General features: G+C 40.8%; 1 protein-coding gene across 2 annotated transcripts; it reads right to left on the reverse strand.

Annotated features, from left to right (window-relative positions):
* Positions 1-453: 453 nt before the first annotated feature.
* On the reverse strand, positions 454-14320 carry LOC307014554 (uncharacterized protein). 2 transcript variants are annotated; one of them, XM_079642532.1, is made up of 2 exons: positions 13506-14320; positions 454-523 (listed from the first exon to the last, which is right to left on the reverse strand). In XM_079642532.1, the coding sequence occupies exons 1-2, from the start codon at positions 14203-14205 to the stop codon at positions 495-497; spliced, it is 729 nt and encodes a 242-aa protein (XP_079498658.1). In that variant the 5' UTR covers positions 14206-14320; the 3' UTR covers positions 454-494. The 2 variants fall into 2 exon arrangements, with proteins under 2 accessions (XP_079498658.1, XP_079498657.1); XM_079642531.1 differs by lacking the exon at positions 454-523 and adding an exon at positions 4419-4527.
* Positions 14321-24163: the final 9843 nt, after the last annotated feature.

Below are 24163 nucleotides of genomic sequence, written 5' to 3' on the forward strand. Positions count from 1 at the left end.
AAATACCCCATTGTAACAGCTTGTGCATCAAGATGCAGACTCCAACCCACATACAGAACCCTCACGTTCTCCCACACCAGCACGTGTGCATGCCCGTACACCAGAGCCACGTTTTAATCTAATTTAACATTTGCAGGAGCAGGTGCTCTCTGACGAGGCTTCAGTGTTGTCTTGAGAAAGCTCTAGTAGATGCCAAGCTAGGATTTATGGCTGAGCATTTCACTTTAAACGGATGGAGCTCTCTGCAATTCTGCCGCTAAGAAGCTAAATGAGAAGAGAAAACCTGAAAGACCTGCAGAGAGAGTGAATAAATTTGTCTCTGCTTCGATATGAACAGGAAGGGCACGGAGGAAGGGCACGGAGGAAGGAAACATGATTTAGCGTCTTCTCCGCTCACCTCTTCGGGGAGGAGGAGCTGGTCGGAGCTATTATACTCTCCATCATGTGGAGTCCCTTTGGTGAGCTGCACGGAGCTCCTCTGCTCTAACTGATCATCAAGGTGTCGCATTAGAGATGCTCACAACTGGAAAGCAATGATACAATTAGTTATCATCATTGTAGTACAGGCTCCAATGATCCTCCTCAATTATACTGAGCCTGGTAGGGAGCCCGAGCTACAAATACAGCTATTTGTTTTACAAGCAACTGTAGATTAAACTTATATAATCACGTTATCATGACATGGAGTCTGGCTCATTTTAAAAAGGGATACTGCTTACATGGTTCTGACAACCCATTGTTCCAAAACGCCAACAGTAAGAGAAGATTCCCATTGGACCAAAAATCCAATTGTCTAACAGCCATTGGAGGAAGCAAATATAGCTTTAATACACGCCATATTTTAAAGTAAATGTGTTCAATGCATATTTCAATCTGAACAGAAGAAAATATGGAAAACCAGCAAAGTTGAGTGCTGAGCATAACTGCTTTTCTTCCAAAAGTCTTGGAAATTATATAAAGAGTAACAAAAACATGGTGTCATTAATTTTATATTTTTCCTTCGTTTTTATTTTTAATAATTCAGTTGAAAAAATATAATAATTATAAATCAAAATGAAAGCTTCAAGTTCCTTGAGAACAGCCTAGCATTAGTAAAACCCCTCCTCTTAAATACAAAATAGACTTGACCTTTTCTGCAAGATAGGCTCATCTTTCATTTCAAAAAGTTACAAAAACTCTGTCAAAATAAGCTACAGTGCAAATGTCTACTCGTCGTGTAAGCAAAGTTCCTTCTCCTGTTTCCTTGGAAGACAGCTGGAGTCACTCTATCTCAATCCCCACCGTTGATTGACACTATTTTATTATATTTTCTCTTATTCTCCTCATAGGTGTTACATTACAAATGAAGGCCAAACCTACAAAATAAGATGCTATATGTAATTTTCCTGAATTATAACTTAATTAGAGTGCAGCTCAGACACATTTGAGTGCTTGTCGAGGTGAAGGATGTTTGTGTTCCCGGTGGTCTGCCTTCCAGATGTGAGATAGCATGTCACACGTCTCTCAGCCCGTCCCTCACAGTTGATAAAGAGATCAGTCAGAGCCCAGCTTCAGGAATTCACTCATGGCAGACAGCTGTTCTGAATACATTAGTTTGACTTTTGGCTCTACATCGAACCCTATTCATGGTTTGGAGATTTAAGGCAGCCTGTCCTCCTACAAAAAACGACCAAATAGGTTGATTGTTCAGCTGCTTATTACGACTCAGTCACGTTTGAAAGTGTACCTCTAGTGGTCGTGTAAGAAACAACATGATTGCAAAGTAGCAGGGACTAAAAGGGGGTGAAAAGGTTCTCATGAACTAAGTTCTAGTTGCGGATTTTTGGTGTGAACGCAACATTTGAAGAACTACCGGAACTATACTGGGAAAAGTACTCCGGTGTGAAAGCGCCTAACGACTAGTAATGATGCAGAATGACAGAAAAGGCACGACCAACTCTATCTCTTATTGGATTACCTTGATATTCTTACCCTCAGCTAACCAATCAAACTCCTCATGCCTTAACCCCGTCAACCATACTAACCAATCAGAGGCAAAGCAGGGTGTTTCTTTCCATTGTAGGTTAAAACAATCATTCTGCATATTCTCTTTGTAGTGTCTATCTTTTTGGAGCAATGGGCCTTCAGAACAATGGTAATTAGTATCCGGGATAACAGGCGATGGATATTTAAGGTAATTCGGTCCAATGGGAAGTTTGTCTGGATATCGGGGTTTTGGAATAATGGGCCTATGGAACGGTGTGCATTCCTCATTTGGAGAACACCATTAATGTTTTCCTTGTGGTCTCCTGTACGCAAAATGTTATTGCCTGATGGTCTTTATTTTTAAACAAAGCAGGTGCACTCAATAAATTAAGGGTGCAGATAAAGCACATGTTCAGCCAACTAGCCTTAAGTCCTTCACAGCAGGTTGTTCTCGGATGGGACAAGGTAAATGTATCCGTGTGATGAATTGGCAGTTTAAAGTTAAATAACCTGATTAAGATTGCCTTGGTCTATATACTTGACGAAATAGTCATTGGTATTTTTTATCACATTGTGCTGCGCTCATATTATCGATCATCCCAACCCAAGAGCAAGTCTGAATTTTGGCGATGGAGGACTCCACTAGATTGTGTTCGATTACATGAATCTGTTAAACCCAAAGCTTAGTTTTTATTTTTCCATTTTAATTACTTATTTGTGCAATACAATGTCTATAAACTTGGAGCAAATAGTAAGTTGCTGAGTGGCAAAGCTCGGTACGGTTCGGAAAAATCATGGTAAGGCTGACAGAGAAATAAATATAGAAAATATTTAATGTGTATCATACAGTACATGCCAATCCACTATTCCAGCTTTTAGACATACTTTGAACTTTAAGTTGATTAACATTTAAATCGCAAAAGAATATGTTTTTATCTTAATAATATACATTGCATTGAATCACCTTAAAAAAAAAAACGTATTTATGAATCTTAAAGAGAGCACATTACATATTTGCTTTATGCAAAGGTGTAACACTCTTTAAATAGTCCCTGACATTAAAAGCAGTTCATCGCAGGCATCAGTGTGGATGCCTTGGTGAGGTTTTGTGTGGTTTTCCTGCTTTCTTTGTAGCTGCTTGCTAAAACATGAAAAGGCCTGTATTCCATCCACATTACACTTCTAATCAATAAATGTGCTGGTGGTGCGACTCGCTAGTGCTAATCGTAGCTGGGCGGAGGCGTGGGGGTCTGAGTCGAGTTCACACACTGCCAGAGACATGAGAGCTGCACTGCTAATATCTCATTATCATGGATCTGCTGATTACTTTGCCAGTCCCACCCTGCATTGGCCTTTTCTTCCTCATTTAAATACATTTAAATACAGCGTGAGGCAAGTGCTAATTTGATAGCCATAGAGACAGGTTAAAGATGTTCCCTCGATTTCTAGGATTTTTTTTTACGACATTTGGCTCTCACTTATTTCCTGGCTGAGTCAAAAGGGATGAGGTTTGACCTATCACATAGCCTAAGCTCCATCAACCAGCGCTGTTTTAATCAGCAATGTCACCTCTCAAATCAGCCTCCATGCACACTATTCTGCTCATACTGATGTTTGCAAATTATTCTGTAAATATTCCCCCCATGGAATAGCTTTTATTTCTTCGGAGGGGGGATTGATTTCTGATTACAGCTGACCTGTTTTGTACATGTAAGCTGTTTTGTGTGGTATTTTTCCTGTGATCTAGTGTTCCTCTGTTTACATTGGCAGTGAAAAGACGGGAAACGTGGCACAGATGGTGCTTTATGCAGGATGATTCCTCGACAGACTTTATTTGAATGGTTATTCAATGTTAAATGCGATAAGTGCTTAGGGGGGAGCGCAATAGAGGCGGAGAAAAGCAGGAGTTTGTTTCTGCTACATGTGCCTTGAATATTAATCAAGAGCAGAGCGCAGCAGAGCCACATATTCACACAGGCGCTGTGGGATGTATATACCCACCCCCACACTCACACAGGAGCTACACGCATGTAGAAAATGAAACGGTCAATGTTGCTCTAATTGGGTTATTGTCTGTGATGTTGTTCTTTGGCTGACTGAGCAACAACATTAAGCTTTATTAAATCCGCACATTTCTCATGAGAATACCTACATTACATTGTAGATACTGACACAGCATATAATACAGTTGGCCACCAACAAGAACCGTGGACTCTAGTGGGATCCAGGCTGCCAGTGTGTGAAGGAACATGTAGGAATGAAGAACTGGTAAACATAATGTCTTTAAATGGGGATTTGACCTTGGTCTGGAATTAACATATTCTCCATAGGCCTATATATAATATAATATATCAGTGTCCACTATTTGTTGCTGGAAAAAACTCTTAAACATTATACTATATTGCTGTACATCATGTGAGGAACAGAACATCGTATTTTCATGAAAATGTGATGGTGTTTGCCATGTAAGGATGCTCTTATTCTGCTTCCTTCTCCTGCCTCTGGTTGTTCAGAATCAGATGGAGAAAATCACTCCAAGCCACATAGACGAGGCCCACAGAACTGTCACAAAAATAAGAAATGTGAGTTAAAGTTAGCTTTATGAAAGTTTGTTTGAAACCAATACTATTTCGAGAGATTAGCCATCACATAAAATGTGTTGAAGCGCTAGCCAATAGAGGCGTGTTACATAGTGATGTCATTATGTTACGAAAGTACACAAAGGGGTGCATTAATATATAAAGGTTTATTAAATGGTTAAACCTCAAACTAAAATATCCATCACTGAATCTACCTGGTCACACCTTTTCCACGTTCATCCAGAAATGGTTAATTGTTGCATTCATTAATTCATCATTTTTTTTTTTTTTTTATCAGTTCAGTTTTATAGGTATTATTTAAATAAGCATTTCATTTATAGAGACTTGATTATGTGTTTTGTGCTTGTATGAAATATCAGGTTTCTGTACAGAGCGCCAGAACAGCAGTCATCTAATCATGAAACTACATTAAGTATTGCTATGAATTCATTCTTGTGATGGGTGGCGCTATATTCTAAGTGTTTCTGATACTCAAAGTTGAGTCCATCACTCACCTTCACCTTTTATACCAACTCAAGCATTTTTGATAAATATTTGTAAACTTTCAATCATCGATTCAAGCCACACATTGTACCTAACCAAAGTAGATCTGGGACAACAGTAACATTTAGTTTCCAGTACATTTCAGTAAAAGCCAAAAGTCAAGTCAAAATAGCTAATTAAACTACAATATCCATAAAAATATAGATTCCAAGTAACTTGGCTCAATCTTAGGTTATGCTTGAAACCTGATTGTTTTGTTTCCCTGTCAGGTTTCCTTTTTAGTAATGTCAGCCTATTCCCAGATTTACACAGATAACCAAGTAATAATGTGAAAGTGATTGGCAATATTACTCATATGGATGCCCAAATGAGGATTGTAGATTCATTTTGTAAAACATATGAAGATACTGTTCCCCTACCCCAGACACTTACTGATCCCACACGACCTGAGACACCAGTAGACCCATTCAGGACCCTCTGCCTCTCTCTGCAATTACAAAGACAATGATTTTCTCCAAAAAGACATTATGCTGTCAAAGCTAATAAAGCTAATGGATCTAAATTATTCTAATATGTGTCTTGGTGGCTACTTTAAAATCTCCAATTCCATCAAGAAGATATTAAGCCATTTGGGTACATTTTGGGATTTGTGAGCCTTGATTGACACGTCCTTTGACAATTTGCTCCAATCAGGTTTTAATTTGATCCACCCACCTGTGCTCCATGTAATCATCTATTGAAGATTAGTTTTTAAGTATAAAAACTAAGTGAACTAGTTTGCAATTATACAGAACTCTGGTCTTCTGTCATGTTAGTCAACTCACTCCTCTAGCTTACACAAAGTGCTTATAAATATGTAGACTTCTGTGCATAAACCCCATCCCAAATGGAAGCTATAAGCTTTTTGTGGAATGTTGACTGTTTTTGTTATAATTTCGAGATTGTACAGAATAAGTACTTTAAAGAAGGATGTCCTTAGCTGCTTTCACACCAAGTATACTTTGCCATACTTAGTTCCCAGCACTTAGTACCCAGCACTCAGTTCCCAGCACTTAGTTCCCCCATGGAACTAAGAGCCGATCGCGTTCACACCGGAATAAGTCCCTGAGGGAAGATTACGCAAATGAAGCCGCTGACGTCACTTCTTCTTCTTCTGCTTTGGGTTTACTGGCAGGCCACAAACTACTTCATGGCGTATACAGAAATTGGAACTTTTTTCTCCCCAGGAAAGCACCTGCTCTCTCGCAGGGACTGAAAAGGGGGGAAAAGTTCTCACAAACTAAGTTCTCTTTTTGGTGAGAACGCAAAATCCCAGGAACTATCGGAACTAAAAGGGAAAAGTATGGGGTAAAGTACTCCGGTGTGAAAGCTGAGTCTTTTGGGACTTGCCTTTGATAAAAGGCTCCATATCATAAATGACTTGCTGCCTTCTTGAGAGGTCCAGTTCCACGAATCAGAATAACCAATCTCTAATATCTGACTGATGAAAGCTCTTTGAATATGCATTTATAATGTGAATGCTACATAATGCTATAGATGCATTATAAAATATTATGAAAAATTGGTGTAAATAAAAGCTGCTTCAATTACTGTGACATAAAAGTTAAAGAACATCACATTTTCTTGTGTTTCCTTTCTGCCCATTAGTAGATATCAGACAAGGGAAATCATGTTGGGCAACTCAAAGTACTGTTCCCATCACAGATGTTAAACCACCAGATAGCATGCGGAATCGCAATAGGAGTCCCTTTAGCATGTTCATAGTTGTCACTCATACTTGTTGCAACTGCGTCCCCAAAGATTCCATGTTGTGTCCCGGATGTTTCTCTGGATGAATCTTAGATGTTTCAGATTGTGACATTTGTCTTTGATTTACATCAAGAGGCACCACATGGACTGATGAAATTACTTTGCTCTGAAAGCTGTGCTGATATACGAATCTCTGTTCAGTATATGAGAGTATTTAGAAGGGGAATTTCAAATAAGCTAACAAATGGATTGCATGTCTGAAGGTATAATTGGCCCAATAAAGAGTTTAGTAGGTCTTTGAACTCTTGAACGCTGAAGCTAACAGCTGAGATGTACAACACTTAGAACCACTTTGTGAAGAAACCAATGTGACCAATAGAATCAGTTTCTGAAATACTTGAGAAACAAATAACTGTGTCTTAACCCCCAGTTTCCACCGGGTCCGTCTGTGCCGCGCCGCGTTACGGCTGCGCCGCGGCGGTGGTAAGGATCGCGGCCACTCTAGTCAATGGGTGCTATTCCACCACACGCGCCGCGCTACGGCTCAGACGCGTCCCAGAAGCGGCTCGGCGCAGCGCTTCTCTAAAATTAGGATGAATTCTATTTTTGCCGCGGCGCAGCCGTAACGTAAGGTCGGGCAGGCAGCCCCCCCTCGCAGGAAGTGGAAAGGTGAGCATCCGGGCCAGGCCCATACCCCACATATACTAATTTAGCAGACCCCCCTCCTTCATCACAACACCTCCACTACGATACGCACAATGGACGACGAGGTTTTCATCATGGAAGTGGAAAAACACACTATTTTATATGTGACCCGCTCTATCGAAATCAGTCGGAAGTCGCAATGGCTCATTTAAAAATAAACGTGGATTTGCGTAAAAAACTATTTTTCGGGGTTTGGGTGTTTCGTTTGATTTTAAACAAACAAAGTCTTGGCTTTCAGAATATGAAACTTTTATTTCCAAACTCACACGATAAATACATTCTTTAAGCTTGTAAAGGGAAGATGACAGGCTATCTGCTCTTCCGCAGCGCCGCCCCCCCCCCCCCCTCCCTCCGGCTGACATTATGAATGTAAGCGTAGAGTAATCATAAATAACACGGCAGGGTCCGTTACAGTTTGTTTTCATCTGATTTCAATTAAACAAAGTCTTGGCTTTCAGAATATTAAACTTGTTTCGGCAAATTCAGATGATAAATCAGTGTGCGAAAAAGTACACGTCCCACCGTCCGGGACGTGTTATTTACAATATCGGACAAGTAGATATTTCAATTGACTTGTCCGGCGGACAAGTGACGTTTTTCGCCCTGATTTATTGATAAATTCAGTTTACAAAAGGCAGAACTCATTCGCAAATTGTCAGTGTCCGCCATTGTTTGTTTAGAAATGTTAGTTTCGGTTCTGCTTGTCGATTCCTAAGGGAATGCATCTCGCCGCTTTCTGTACAGTTAGGGCGGGGCGGGGCAGCGCTGGAAGTGTAGCACAGTGGCAGGGTTGGGAAGCAAAACTATGTTCCGAGTAGGAACAAATAACAATTGTCCGGTACCGGGATTAATAAGAGTTGTGGGGACAGGAGGCGAGGCCGAGCCCCGCGGACCACAGCTCTCTCTCTCTCTATTCTCCGGATCAGCTGTTCGCTGCATGGTGCAGCTCAGCGTCTCTCTCTCTTTCTACACACAGCGGATCCGCTGCCCGTTTAACAGCCTCATCTTTTTCAAACTTTCTTATGTTCTTTCTCTAATACGTAATGAAGGTTATTAAGCGTTTTAGCTCCTGTGTTGTTAATATTGACCGCCATTTCCTTTATGAAGTGAAACAGCCTCCCTGTGTCCTCGCGCTGTCCTCACATCCCCGGACCCCCAGACTCGGAGGAGCACAGGGATGTCAGTATTGTTTATGAAGCAGGGTATAGAAAGTACATTATTGAAATGAAAATACTATTTATTTACTTTTACAAACAGTGAGCAGCTGGGCAGCTGCAGCATGTAATACACATGCGTAAGGACATGTGTAAGCGTGCAAGCGTCTTTGAGTTGTAGAAAAGCGCTAGGCCTTATTATTAGGCTACTAATAAATAGCCTAATAATTAATTATTACTTATTATTATAAGCTATTATTATTAGCCTATTATCATTATATTTAAGGCCTAGCGCTTTTCTACATAGGCAGGTATCAGGCAGGTTGCAGTGTAACATCGGAGGAGACTGGGCCAATTGTACATTCTCAAACTGCACCACTTAGAACTAACTAAACAATGCAGAGATTATTTTTATATAATTGTATTCAATAACCATAAGAAATTAAACAGTATGAAGTGATTTGTAAATAGGAATACAGATTTGACTTAATGTTTTCATAAATATATTTTTCTCCCACTTTATCATGGGACTTATTTTTACCCTCTCAAAGAACCGAAAATAACCAGAATCGAAAAGCAGAACCGGAATCGTTCGAATCCAAACGATACCCAACCCTATGTGTGAAAATTTAAAATACGATGGCGAAGAAGAAGATTCCAGTGGCCCCAATTTTTGTCCATTCTGGACAAGTGAAAAATGTATTCGGACAAGTAAATTGCCAAACTCACTTGTCCATGGACAAGTACTCTCTAAAAACTTTTTCTCACACTGTAAATACAACTTTGAAGCTTGTAACGGCTTGTGGAAGGTAACAACCACATATTAATGTTTTAAAGTTAATTAATACCAGAATCAATAACAAAACTGCGAGCCTGCTCGCACGACGCTACGCTTCTGAAACGCTTCTGGGACGCGTCCGGTGGGTTATGGCGCTAGACCAAAACCGCGGCACAGCCGTGAAGCGGCGCAGACGGACCCAGTGGAAACTGGGGGTTAGGCATTTACTGAAAGGTTACAGCTTCACCACAGTGTTGTCTCTTGAGGCAGAAGAACGTCATGAAAACACAACATCTGAAGTAATATCACTTTATAAAGCTGTTTATTCTTTACACATCCAAAGAGAAAAATGTGCCAATCATTTGGAGCTCTGTTTTGGTCTCCACCAACACAAATAATTAGTATAGTTATCTGCCAAATGCTTTGCGATGTACATTTTTCATGTTCATCATGTTAGCTGGTTATTAACGTTGTCTGTCTGCAGAGCTTTTGTAAAGAAAAAAGGTACTTACTGCCATAAATGGGTAGGGATTTACATCAATAGAATTCACCCATGGGCAAGAATTTCATCTTAAATCTGGTGTGTGTTTTGTTTGTTGGTCTATAAATGAACTGACTCGTGATCCATGCTTGAGTGTTAGCAAAGTTTTTAATGAAGCTCTTGTTCGGGTCCCTTATAGTACATCTGTATTCAAACATAGGTCACAACTATGTGGCGACACCTTGTGGTAGGAGTGTGTATCTATCTAATCAACACATCCCCCTTTCTTTGAGATAATATAAACAAATAGTGCAACATCTATTTTAACTAAACATTTTGATTTCTCTACTATGCCATAACAAATAAACATCTGGTCTAAATGTACTCAGACTGCTAACTAGCACAAACTTGAAAATTGTCTAAACATTTACACCATTTTAACATCCATTAAACCAGAATCTGGTTTTCTGATTTCCCTTGTAGACCTTATGACCACATGTTCACTTGGAGTGTTAGTATCACAGTCTGTCTGTGGTGAAGGTGTGGACTCAGACTCAATGATGGATTCACTGAGCTGTTGACCAGCCTCTTTTGTTTTCATAAAACTGCGACGATTGCGTCTGAAGATTTGTCCTTCCTCTGTCCTCCCAGTGAAGGATCGCGGTGCTACTTCCTGAAGAACAGTGGCTTTAGTTCTCCATCCATCAGGACCCTCAATCCTGACGGTGTCATTACTTGATAGTAATGGAAGTTGCTTAGCTGTTCTTTCATAGCATGTTTTCTGCTTCATCTTTTGTTGTTGTAGTTGGTGTTGCAGCTTTGGGTGTCTCTTTTGCTTTGAATAGCTTGGCAGTGTGGTGCGTAACTTACGATTCATCAGAAGTTCAGCAGGTGACAGTCCACACTCCAGAGGTGAGGCTCTGTAGCTGAGTAAAGCGAGGTATGGGTCTGAGCCACTCTCATCAGCTTTCTTTAGAAGTTGCTTGAGAATGTGAACTCCCTTTTCAGCTTTCCCATTTGACTGTGGATAATGAGGACTTGAGGTCACATGCTTAAAGTTGTACTGTTCAGCAAATTCTTGCCACTCTCTCCAGTTGAAACACGGTCCGTTGTCACTCACTACTGTGGTAGGTATGCCATGTCTGGCAAAAATTGATTTTGAATGTGTTATAACACGTGTTGATGATGAGTTTGATAGTAGTGCCATTTCAGGAAAGTTTGAGTAATAGTCAATGACCACTAAATAGTCTTTACCTTTGAGATGAAACAAATCCATTCCAACTTTATCCCATGGTGCTGTTGGCACATCAGTCACCATCATGGGCTCTTTAGTCTGTTTGTTTCTGTGTGTCTGGCATGTGTCACACGTACCAATCAGTCTCTCGATGTCTTTATTTATTCCCGGCCAGAAAACACTGTCTCTCGCCCGTCTTTTGCATTTTTCAACACCCAGATGACCTTCATGTATTCTTTGTAGTACTTCCTGTCTCAATGCACGTGAAATGACAATCCTGTGTTGTTTCAGTAATAATACATTAACGACACTCAGTTCACCTCTGATGTGGTAGAAGACCGGAAAGGAACCTACAGGCCATCCATTTAGCATATTTGCAATGACACACCGCAGCTCTGAGTCTTTTGCTGTTTCTTCAGCTATCTGTCTGGACTTTGTGTCTGATACAGGAAGAGCAGCAGACACCATGTTCACATGACTTTTCACATCCTCTTCAGTTGTATTCACATAATCCGCTGTAGGTGCTCGTGAGAGAGTGTCAGCAAGTATCAGGTGCTTTCCAGGTGTGTAGATCAGCTCAAATTCATATCTCTGCATCTTCATCATGAGGCGCTGTATCCTTGGTGTCATTTCACTTAAATTCTTTTTAATGATGGATACAAGTGGACGAGGATCTGTCTCTACTGTGAATGAAGGTAGGCCATAAACGTAGCTGTTGAACTTCTCCAAGCCATAAACCAGTCCCGAGACCTTCTTTTTCTATTTGAGCATATCTGCACTCAGTCTGTGTCATTGACCTGGAAGCATAGGCCACTGGTTTCCAATGCTCACCTTCAACTTGTAGGAGCACTGCGCCTATTCCATCCTTTGAAGCATCTGTTGAAACTTTAATCTTCTTTGTTGGGTCAAAGAATGTCAATACAGGTGCAGTTGTGAGCGTCTGTCTGAGTGTTTTCCACTCTTGCTCATGTTTGACTGTCCATTTAAACTCATTTTCTTTGTGCAGGAGCTCACGGATGCAAAATGTCTTTGCAGATAGGTTTGGAATAAATGTACCTATGAAGTTGACCATCCCCATAATGCAAAGTACACCTGTCTTGTCTGTGGGCCTTGGCATATCCTGTATGGCTCTGATCTTTTCTTGGTCAGCTTGTACACCTTGTGCCCGAGAAAGACAACTTCTTGAACTCCAAACTCGCATTTGCTCTTGTTAAGCTTGAGTCCATACTTGTGTATGCGCTCCAGCACCTTTTTCAGCCTCTCATTGTGTCCTTGTAGCGTAGAGCCCCACACAATGATGTCATCAACATATGCTCGAACACCATCCAGCCCCTCAATGATGTGCTACATCGATCTGTGAAATATTTCGGATGCTGAGATGATCCCAAAGGGCAGTCTGAGGAAGCAATATCTGCCAAATGGTGTATTAAGGGTGCAATATTTGGTGCTGCTTTCATCCAGTTTCAGCTGCCAAAAGCCTTGAGATGCATCAAGCTTTGGGAAGAAGCTGGCAGAAGCCATTTCACTTGTGATTTCCTCACGCTTGATTATCTGATAATGTTAACGCTTGATGTTTTCATTAAGATCTTTTGGGTCCATGCACACTCTTACATCATCACTTTTCTTCTTTACACAGACCATCGAGTTAACCCAGTCTGTTGGCTCCTCAACTTATTTTATCACTCCGAGCGTTGTCATTTATTTTAAGCGATCTCTGAGTGGCGCTGGAACTCTTCTTGCAGCATGCACAACTGGCTGTGCATTTTCTTTGAGCTGGATTTTGTATGTGAAGGGCAACACACCAAAACCCTTAAACACATCTGCATAACTCTGTACTATACAATCAATAGAGTCATTTGGTGTACTCACAGTTGTGTAGATGCAATACACTCTCTTGACAAGATCCAAATCTTCACATGCTTTATCACTCAGCAGTGAATCAAGTCCATTAGCGACAACAGAGAAAAGTAGGTGGTGCACTTTACCTTTTGAGGTTACCTTTAATATGCACACGCCCAAACTGTTGATTATAATCTTTTAGTGCCTGTGTTCTTTTTTTAATTTGTGGCTTATCTTTCATAGCCTTGATGGCTCATCAGGTTTGTTTTTGCACCAATATCCAGTTTCATAGTTATTATTGTCCCGGTAATCATCAGTGGAGCTATCCATTTGTCTTCTCCGATTGAATTAACCTCTTTTTGCTTAGTTTCACAGTTCACCATGCCAACAAAACATTTCTCACTTAAATCATCGTCTTCCACTAGGTTTACAGACTTTCCTTTCTTCCTCTCATTTCCTTTTGAGAAGCACTGCTTAGCAAAATGGTTCTGGCCCTGGCAATTAGAGCATTGCTTACCAAATGCCGGACACTGTCGTGGTTTGTGCTTCGAGCCGAAGCGCTTACAGCTGAATGTCCCTTCTTCCGACCGCTGTGTAGGCCGCGTCTGTGCGCGCCATTTGCCTTGGCTGGAGACCGCACCAACTGCTGCGCCATCACTCACGTTAGCCGCTCCCGCCATCTCGCTGAAAGTCCTGACGTTCATTTGGGACAGCTCGCTTGCATGGCAGATTTTTATAGCTGCTTCACATGTCAGCTCCGTTTCCCTTAGCAGCCTTTCTCTGACCTTTTTATCCTCCACGCAAAAAACGATCTGGTCCCGTATCATGGAGTCCCTCAGCGTAGCAAAGTTGCATGACTGTGCTTTTAGCTTCAGGTCAGTCAGAAAGCTATCAAAAGGCTCATGCTGCTGCACACGTGAACGGAATACATATCTCTCGTATGTTTCGTTCTTTCTGGGAGAGCAGTGGGCATCAAATTTCTCGAGCACTTTATCCAGTTTGTCTTTATCAGCCTGCTCTTCATACACAAAAGTATTGTACACTTCTATCGCCTGTGGGCCTGCTATAGTTAGCAGTAGCGCTACCTTCCTAGCATCCGGCTTAGTTTCCAATCCCATGGCCGTGATGTAAAGCTGGAACTGCTGCTTGAAGGTCCGCCAGTTGCTGTCGACATTTCCCAAAAGTTTTAGCGTCTCCGGTGGCTTTAATGAATCCATGTCGCTTGTCACAACTCCTCACTTAATGTGTTTTTATTTTACTTCATAATTTACTCCTGGTACCATGTTTTGTTTGTTGGTCTATTAATGAACTGACTCGTGCTCCATGCTTAAGTGTTAGCCAAGTTTTTAATGAAGCTCTTGTTCGGGTCCCTTATCGTACATCTGTATTCAAACATAGGTCACAACTATGTGGCGACACCTTGTGGTAGGAATGTGTATCTATCTAATCAACACAGTAATTAGATATTTTAGTCAGGACCAAAGTTCTGAAGCCTCTGATCAGTGGCGGGCCGTGCATTTCACACCTAGGCCTTCAGTGATGTCCTACACAGTCCTACCTGAATTATTCCACCTCTTAATACCATCATTATGACGCCATGGCTCTAGAAACTATACATTTAGACAGAAACGCAGTATAACCGGGCGTTGCATCACCTTAACATAGTCAAGTACAACAGAGTTATATTAATATTTCCGAAGCATTTATAATCAATATATCCGCATTTACAATTAAGAGTGTTAAACTACCAGCTTTAAGATCGCTTGGATACGGTCAAAACTTAAAAATAAAAGGGGCTTTTAAGGCATTAGTCTACAAAGTTTTATTAAGTCCACCAAACCAAGTTTGTTCACTAAACAGCGCATTGTCGCACCCAAAGCAGTTTCATTTAAGAAACGTGACGATAAAGACACAAACTATTCACTGAAAATAAAAGAAAACAAACAAATAATTTGCATTTGTTCATGAGGATATATTTGCGACAGTGGTGAAAGTGTATTCCTAGCACTGAATGTCCACTTTGATAAAGGTTAAACCAAAACAATTCAACAAGTCTCCTTGAGTACTTTTACTGCACAGCTGAGCCAGTGCGCCACACACATCTCTATATCTCTTGCAGAAGCATCAAACATTTATTTTTTATATATTTGTCATTTTAATTACATATATATTAATTCGTTAATATTGATTTAATATTAACGACATAAAATGACAAAAATATATTAAAATAACATAAAAAATAAAATGCTTTGTACTCACCAAAACAACTGATTATTTGAATACAAAATCCATCCTCCTTTCTTTCCTCAAGAAGACTTCAATGACTCTGTTGTACAGTTTATCTGTGCGTTTCAGTTCCACCAATAAGTCATTTTCTGTAGACATGAAGGCTAATGATGAAAGCCTAGTCTGTCCAGTAGAATTTCTGGCATAAGTTTTAATTCGCTTTAAGGCCGAGAATGACCGCTCGACAGAAGCAGTGGACACAGGGATAGTCACTGCCACACATGCCAATGTGTAAAGCTGCCCCATGCTCTCACTCAGATTTTTCTGCTTAAGGAAATCAAGGAGATCAATGGGACTTTTCCCTTCAAAATCAGTCATGGCATACATTACAGTCAGTTCTGTTTTTAGCCGGGACAGATCGAACAGTGTTCCGTGACTCTGTGTTAATTTGGCTAAGGCTGTATGCGGGAATTTTTCCCGGTAGGTCTGAAAGTGCTGGGGGTCCAGGAGGGAGAGAAACATTAATTTTTCGTGGTCTTGAAACCTACTCCGTATCTGGCAAAGAATGTTATCCAGAATATTGCTGTGGAGTTGTTGGTAGTATTTGCGAAGGTCTCCTTGTGCTGTACGTGGGCCTCTGCGTGCGCTCGGACCACTTGAGATGCGCGCTGTGTCCTCGTAGATCTGACGAAACTGGCACCTCTCTCGCTCAATTGTGTCACAAAACTCGTTCACCCTTGTCAGACAGAATTGTACATCCAATGTTTGTTTCTGTAGTATTCCAAAGAGCACATCTGAATGCTTAAAAATCCCATTGAATGTTTCAAGCAAAAAACAAAACTCAAAATCATCCAGACGTGCATTAAATCCATCAGCGCTAAGCATAGTATCCCCATCATACTCCTCATGATGTTCCAGTATGTGGTCAAACACCTCCTTTAGGGAAACTCTCTTCTCAAAGACTGCATTGACCAATCTCGATGTATATTGCCACCGCGTTGGTGCAACATTAGGAAGACGACGCTTGCAAATGTCATCCAGCAGTTGCGTGCGCTTAGGGGATCTGGAGAAAAATGCTGCAAGGCCATTGAGGCTGGCAAAAAAGACCTTGCATTCTTTAAGCTTTGAGGCCCCTTGAGTCAGTACTACATTTAGTCGATGTGCATAGCAGTGAATGAATAAGGCCATAGGTGCCCTCTCCTTAACTTTAGCCTGCACCCCGTTTAGTCCAGATGCCATGACCGCTGCGCCATCATAACACTGTGCCACAACTTTATCCAGACTACATTCATATTCCTCCATGAAACGGAAAATAAGAGCGGCAATGTCATCAGCTCGCTTGCCGCTTGTAACATCTTCAAATCTGACAAACCGCTCCTTGACACCTGTGTCCGTCACATAACGCAGGACAAGTGCCAGTTGTGCTACATTACCCACGTCTGTCGTTTCGTCCACCATAACAGCGACAAAGGGTGCTTTTTTAATCTCCATTTTGATCTCTTCTCCCATCACTTCAGCAATAGCATAAATCAGGTCGTTTTGTATTTTGCCTGACGTCCCAGTAAACACTTTGTTTGTGGACAGGTGGTAATGCAAGTCTGTGTTGTTCTCAGCATGCAAAGAAAGAAGCTCCACGTAGTTTCTGGACTCGGCGCTTTCATCGTGTCCCCTAAATGAAAGTTCCTGTTTACCCAAAAACAGGACACAATCAATCAGTCTTTTCAATATTTCCCTATTTTTGTTCACCCTTTCGTTGTGGAGCTCCGTTTCCCGGCGCACTTGTTCGTTGAGCTGTAGATCCACTCGGGTGTCCCCAAAGGTTTTCAAAAGCACCATTGCTTGTAAGTGCCCAGCCGTGCTTTGGTGTCTCGTTGCTGCCTTGGTTAGACAACTCAAGTTTGCAAATCCAGTGTGGCTCCAAACACCAAATCGATCAGTTGCAAATAGCAGGCATTCCCAGCAGTACAATTTGCAGTGCCTCTCGGAGGCTGTGAGCCAGGGGTACCGCTCGTAGTTAGTGATTTGAAAGTGGCGGACAAACCCTTTCCCCCGCTGTGATAGGCTCGCTAGCGTCGGGGTTGGCCGTTCTCTTCTCACGATGTCTAGCTTTTCTTGAAAAGTTCGTCTTGAAAATGGCGTTGTAATTATATCTGCGACCAAATCGATCTCTTCTCCTCCTTCAGCCATTGTGGGTTGAAAAAAAACAGCTTGTAGAAATCTACACAAATTAGCTCGTTCAAATTCAAGTTCAGTTTGCTAGCTCTACATAGCTCTGCCTCTCAATAGTGCGTATCCAATCAAAAGACGTGCACGTGCTAACGTCATCGTACGCCTGCTAGCTGGCCCGTTGTCGCCAACTCAAAATCTGATTGGTTAACGCCACAGTTTTGTTTCCGTTCACTTTAATCTACAGGCGCCCGCACTGTTGATTCTGAAGGCCTAAGGGCAGATTTCTTGGACCCTGGCAACACATTATGGCTGAAATATGATTGGATAAAAGCTCTAACATAAAGGCCAACCCTCCAAATCTCGTTCTGAGGCTGGAAGCAGCGCAACCAAGAGGAAAGCTATGAAATGAAGAGAATAGACTACAGGGAATAATTTAATACATATTTGTGGAAAAAATATATCAAAATTTAATTTATATTCTGATGATGTTTAGGCCAGCAGAGAAGGCCTTGCTGGCCCTGACGGCCCACCACTGCCTCTGATAGACCACTTTTAAAGCTAAATGAGCTAACTTTTACAACCAAGTTCATTGTTAAGGCCAGGTGACAGTTATAAAATATAGCAAGCACTCTAATATCTGATATGACCTCTGGAATGTAGCTGCAGGTTGTGAACAGTATCTAGGCTGCCACTGAAAACTGTTTTTGTAGGCTTAATCCTGATAAGATTTGATAGGGGATTTGATCGCATTGAGATATGATAAAGAGATTTTATACCTGACTCTGACTCAATAATGCTGTAGAAACCCAGCCCTACACCAGGGCTGATCAGGGCCAGAGTTTGTGTGCCAAAGAAATGTTCTTAAGGAACCTTCAAATCTGCATTCCACTAACAGGAACTGCAGACATTCAAGATTTGTGTCTCTGAGTTTGTAACAGCAAATCACACTCATATTTTGCAGCCATGTGATCCGTTTTTGGCATTAAATATATTGATATGATGATCTAATGATATTATGACAGTGTAACCAAATTAGAGGCAGTTTTAGGCGAACAGCAACCAGGAGGTTGTTGTTTTAAGAAGCTACTCATTATAATGTATATCTGTCATAAAAACTAATTTGTCAATGTCTTTCTGTTGAAACTCTATCGTATACAACAACATTTTGCTTGCTCCATTCAGTGTAGATTTTATAGATAACTTTGTTCAGCGTAGTTATCTATAAAATCTGGGAGCTCAGGGAGCTCTATGCAATTCAATGGGACGCCCTGCCCGTTGTAAACTGACTCTCAAGGGGTACCCTGTACGTAATAGAACGACAGGGAGGGGCCCTGACCGACCGTCAACATGTGACGGGTTGGGAGTGAGAACGTGTTGGATAAGAGCATCTTTTTGTGTTGAAGGCAATGATCTCTCCTGATGGGCCTGGTTTCTCCCTTCATCTCTAATTATCAATTTTCTGAGCCAATGATTTTAATGTAATAATTCTAGTCACGCATAGAATCGAGCCATGTCCCCTTCTCTAGTGAATATTTATAGCGCAACGCAAAGGAGTCGAATGCCTTTTCCCTCTAGGCCAAACAATTTGGACTTCATCAATATGTATTTCCAAGGACTTCTGGAAAAAGCACTTCAAAGGAACTTCATCAAGAATTCCTTTTGTCTTTCAGCCGGTCTTAAAACGGAGCCCGTATACCCTCTTTGCTCTTTGGGTTTGAAGAACATCAATAAATGATTCCTCTCAGGGTTAGCATGATGTCTCACTCAATGCAATGCGAGGATTTCCTTTGCATTGCAGTTGGGGTAAAAAATCACTGTGACATCCATCCAGACAGTTTTTATATCAGTAAATATGCATGAAGATGTAAAGATATCTAAGAATGAGCTGGAATATTTTTTAACTTAAGTCAAGTAAAATGACATTTATCTGCCGTTGTGTCTTAGTAAAGCTACTGTCGTATACATACAAACGGGCCAAAGACAAGACATTGTAACAGCCTGATCCCAGGAGACAGTACAGTGGGAGATGTAAGGGGATCGGATCCCCTTGTTTACACACAGTATTCAATGCATCCCTGAGTTAACAAAGCAATTTAGAGATGGCCCGTTGATCCCACATATTGCCTCCAATCTGCATAATAAATAATTTGCCACTTATGGTACATCTGCAGAGCAAAAATTGTCCTGAAAGCAGTGTAAAGCACACTTTCACTCTCTCCTGCGACCAAAGTTCAGATTTTCTTCCAAATGTTGTGATTTGCCAGTTCTCTTTGTCTCTGTTGGAGGATTGTAAGTCTCACTGCCACTGCCAGTGAAGAATGGATGCAAAGTCGGGCTCAGAGATCTTAATTCTTTATAACCTCTTAAAGAACTAAAATGGGAAATGAGAAAATCTATTACAACACAGTACAGTACTTTCCTGGCCAAGTATGAACAATAGAGCTATGTGGCTAGTTAGCAAAGTTAGATACTATAGTGTTGTGTAACGGAGATTATTAAATTCATTCTCTGACTTTATTACTTTTTCAGTCAGACAACTCATGTGTTTCTTTATATGTTTATTAGAAGCAGGATATAGTTTGAGTTTGGCGTCTAGGCTCGGGCATCATCACTCCGCAGATTTACAAAGAACATTGAGTGATGATTAGATAACTATCCCCCAAACCTACAGGTGGATGCTGGGGTGGAGCTGGAATGGTGGTGGGACAGGCAAGCAGCAGCGACGTGGAAGTTGCTGCAGCAATAGCAGCAGCAAGCAATGCATAGAGAGAGATCTGGCAGGTTAAATAGAGCGGCATATTAAGGAGACTCTGATTGGTTGGTTGTAGAGTGGCAAGGGGCGTTATGTATGAATGCATCATAAGTGCTCGAGTTGACTGCCTGAACTAGCTCGCAGGCTTTGCCCCATTTCATATGGCATGAACACCATATCCCAACGTGCATTGCGGTTAAAACATCCAATCACCAAGCTTCAACCATAGCTGAGGATCGTGGGTAATCAGTTCAGTGGGTGTGTATCGCCTACGTCGGTTTCCGGTGACTTTATTTTTGAAATTCAGTTCCTGACGGACAGCAAAAAAGCCCGATATTATAGAATTGAACAAATAAATAAAAACAAGGATAATTGTGTGTTGTTGAGTAAATAACAGTGTGTTATTTAGAACATAATAACAAATTAGAAGGAAAAAAAGATTTAAAAAATACAGATTTCAGTATTCTGAGGCTCTGAGCCCCATTTCTTTTTATCATGGACGGCAAAAAAAGTCAGACATTAATTATTTAAATCAAAAACAATAATCGTGGCTTGATATTGAGTAAGAAAATGTTTTTATGAACCCCACAGCTTCCGGTCTTCCAAGACCCGACCCGACAAAAAGACGTGGTGCAGGCACGAAACATACTACCCATAGAAATACATTGCTTTTATAATTGTTCTGTGTGACACGAAAAAAAGGGGAACATTTTGTTAGTGAACACGAATCAATAGATTAAATGTCGTGACTACAACATGTTCGTTGTTCCGGCTTTTTTTTGTTTAAACTATTTAAGTTTCCTTTTAAGTGTGTGTTGTGCGTCTGTGGTATACTGGAGCTGGCCCTGTGGAATTGAAAAGTGCCGAATGTACAGAAGGTCATCTAACTTACTATAGTACCCTGGAAACTTAATAATGCAGCAGCCAGCAGAATGTCTGATTGATTGTGTAGCAAACTGGGAAGCTCTCCCAGTGTGTCTCTCCCTGGGCCCAGACTGGGGGGGTTTCCACCTGCAACCCTGCCCCGGTCTGACCACCAGATGCATAATTCACTCTTCATTTCTGCTTTGGCGTCAAACAGGAGGATTGAGGAAAGGCCATACGGGATTCAGGTTTTTGCTGCCTCGCTCCAATAAGTATGACTCCCCCAGCCACAGCTCCCTCTCTGCTGTTGGCAGCATGCTGGGAAGTTTGAACAGGAGAACTTAAGAAGTGAAGCTTATACTGTAGATTTGTTTTTCTGAGCAGCTATGATGCTGATCATATGCTAAGCAGATTTTGAGCACATTTAAACAAACATGTTAGTGTTCCATAATGGTCCTGAGCAACATACTGTATGTCTAAAACCATAAGATTCGCCATAACATTTTAATTCATCCTGTCATCCATTATTGATTTAATGGATGACAGAGGAGGATTCTGAATGTTTTTGATGAACTCACTGCCTTATTTTTTTTTTTATCAAAATCAGATAGAAACTTAACTTGAGTTTAGCCTCTTGTGTGTATGTTCAGTATGTTATCTGTCCAGGTCTCCATGGTGATGAGGAGATCATTCTGCTCAGGTCCTGTATGTTTGCATGTTGCTTATGTTGACAATATATTTCTTTATATATTGTTTTCTGTAGACAACATCTATTTTATGTATGTTCTTCAAGGGGAGCAAAATGTCTTCCTCTATTAGTCAAAATTATGTAGTGCATTTTTGGGAAAATGTTCATGCTTCCTGATACATTTCTGAAAATGTTCTCCATCATGCCATCAACTCTTCAAATAAAAAATAAAAAAACTAATGCTATTTTATGTCAATGTCCAAATGTACATCATTTGTCCTTGGCTGAGCAGTTGGATTCTTTGAGCAATTACCTTTTTTATACAAATAATTGCATTGCATGTTTGAGGAAACGTTCCTATTTTCTGATCCCAATCAGCAAGCTTCTAGAGTTGTAAAAAGTGTTATTTTTATTTTGTGTGTGTGTTATCTTTTCTGCAGTGTTGTTGGACGGGGGGAGAAGGGTGCGCCGGTTCAACAGGAGAGCAGTGCAGGCTGTCTGACTGATGACAGCTGATAACTGCAGCCAGACATTAACAGATAAAGGGTTAAGTTAAGCTGTTTGACATCTGTCTGAATATGAATGATGGTGTTTGGTATGCAAACAGAAACCTCTTCCTCTCCAGCACTGTGAGTGAAGCATGAGAAAGTTTAACCTTCAAATCAACAAAAAAACAGCAAACAGCTATAACAGATGCATATCAACAGCATGATTCTCAGTGCAGTGAATTATTTCATTATCATTCAATTGAATTTGCCTGACACCTGGCTCTCAGTTATATAAAACAGTCTAAATACAGATTTTCCATATGTATTTTTTTGGCAAGATGAAATCTTATAAAATAATAATAATTTAATATATTTTATTCCCATTAAATCCAAAATTAAAGTTGAACAATAAAGTATTCATGAATGACAATAATTATAGAGGTACTTTAATGATTACATTTTAAACTATCAGTGAGAAAATGTTTTAAAAAACATAATATAATATATTGAAAGAAGGACTGGAAGGAACAGCACTAGGAATTTAAACATACATTATTTTTTTATTTTTTCTTTATCATTCATCCATTCAAAGTGATGAAAAGCATACAGTGGCCCGTTTGTATTCCTGAACTGACTTGAAGACGGATTACAGCGCGGCTCTTATCAGTCCTGAAAGCCAAAGCATTCTTGATGTCAGAGCAAGTTTGACAAATGAGTGTAAGAGGCTCTCTTACAGCCTGTTTGTCATCACGACTGTGACAAGCCCCCCGCTGATCTGAATACAGCCAATCTGCTCCCTCTCCGCTCCCTTCCCTGCGAGAGGAAGCGCTCCTCTGGGCCGAATGCTTGCACTTTTTCAAATCTGCCAAAGAAATACACTGGAAAAAATGTTGCTCCAGAATTAAGAAAAATAATAATAGAAACAAGGTGTTTTCGCTTGGTAAGATCTCTTGAAATAAAATGGGATGTATAGATAAATCAGATCTTGTAATTAGCTGGAAAAACTTATTATGACCTATATTTTATCAGAATCAAGACATTTTGTTACAAAGTAAGCCAGAAATGCTCAAAAGGGATCTGTTTTAGCCGGTGATCTTTCAATCAAAATGTGTTTTCTAAGATCAAGTGAGATGTATTTCTTGAAACAAGATGATCCATCTTTTAACAAATACCACAGCAGCTTAAAATAACTTGTATCATCTGAGATCTTTGACTTTAAAGAAACTTAAGATGCATTGTCTAAAAAAAAATACCCTGTATCTCACTGCATTGTTACTTCTTACATTATCATGAAATTAGACAAAATATGCTTGGCAAGATTCCAAGTTTTTACAGTGTAAAAAGCCTGTGAAAAGTGCAAGACGTCTCCTAAGTCCCTTAACATTTCACTTGTTACCTTGTTACAACTTGCCACATCTGTACATTTCCTTTAATGGTTTTCTCTCCACCGCCACAGTCGTTAACACTTCTGTAAAAGACAAAAAATTCAACACAAAGTACGGTACCGGGAACTTTTCTCCTTCACAGTGAAATGAATCAGAGCCAATGAGTGCAAAGGGAGGCCTGTCTTGACGGAGAGCCGTGATTGTCCGCCCTGTGGGAGCCATTGTGAGGATCCAAAGTGCTGGTATCGCCAAACAGAGCGCCTGATTCCTGAGAGCTTCCTGTAATGGTTCTGTGGCCCTGAGCTGGGTCATTGGAAATGGCATGCACAGATGTTCATGCGGCTCTGTTGCAGGAAACCAATATAATAGGCTGCCATCTATGAACCTGTCACACACCAAGCATTCACTACCAATTTCCTCCAGCCAGATGATGCCAGACTGCGTCCCCCGGTGAACAGGCAGGGATCCCAGAAGCACCATTACTCTTTAAGCTTCTCTCAAGAAGACACATGTGGACCGAGCCCGAAACGTGTTTGCCATCTTGCTGGCAGAGTGTCTCTTTATAGATGTCCCATCAGCACAGGTAATAAAAGTGTGAGCCAT

Source organism: Notothenia rossii (assembly GCF_949606895.1).
Source record: "Notothenia rossii genome assembly, chromosome: 8".
In the NCBI taxonomy this organism is placed as follows: Eukaryota; Metazoa; Chordata; class Actinopteri; order Perciformes; family Nototheniidae; genus Notothenia; species Notothenia rossii.

Bases quoted from the DNA above. Each gene is read 5' to 3' on its own strand.
- LOC307014554 (XM_079642531.1), bottom strand. From the start codon at position 14,205: ATGGATTCATTAAAGCCACCGGAGACGCTAAAACTTTTGGGAAATGTC. The intron at 4,528-13,505 runs GTAAGCAATGCT...TTTTTGTGACAG, and splicing joins ACGACAGTGTCCGGCATTTG to TTCTGTGGGCCTCGTCTATG.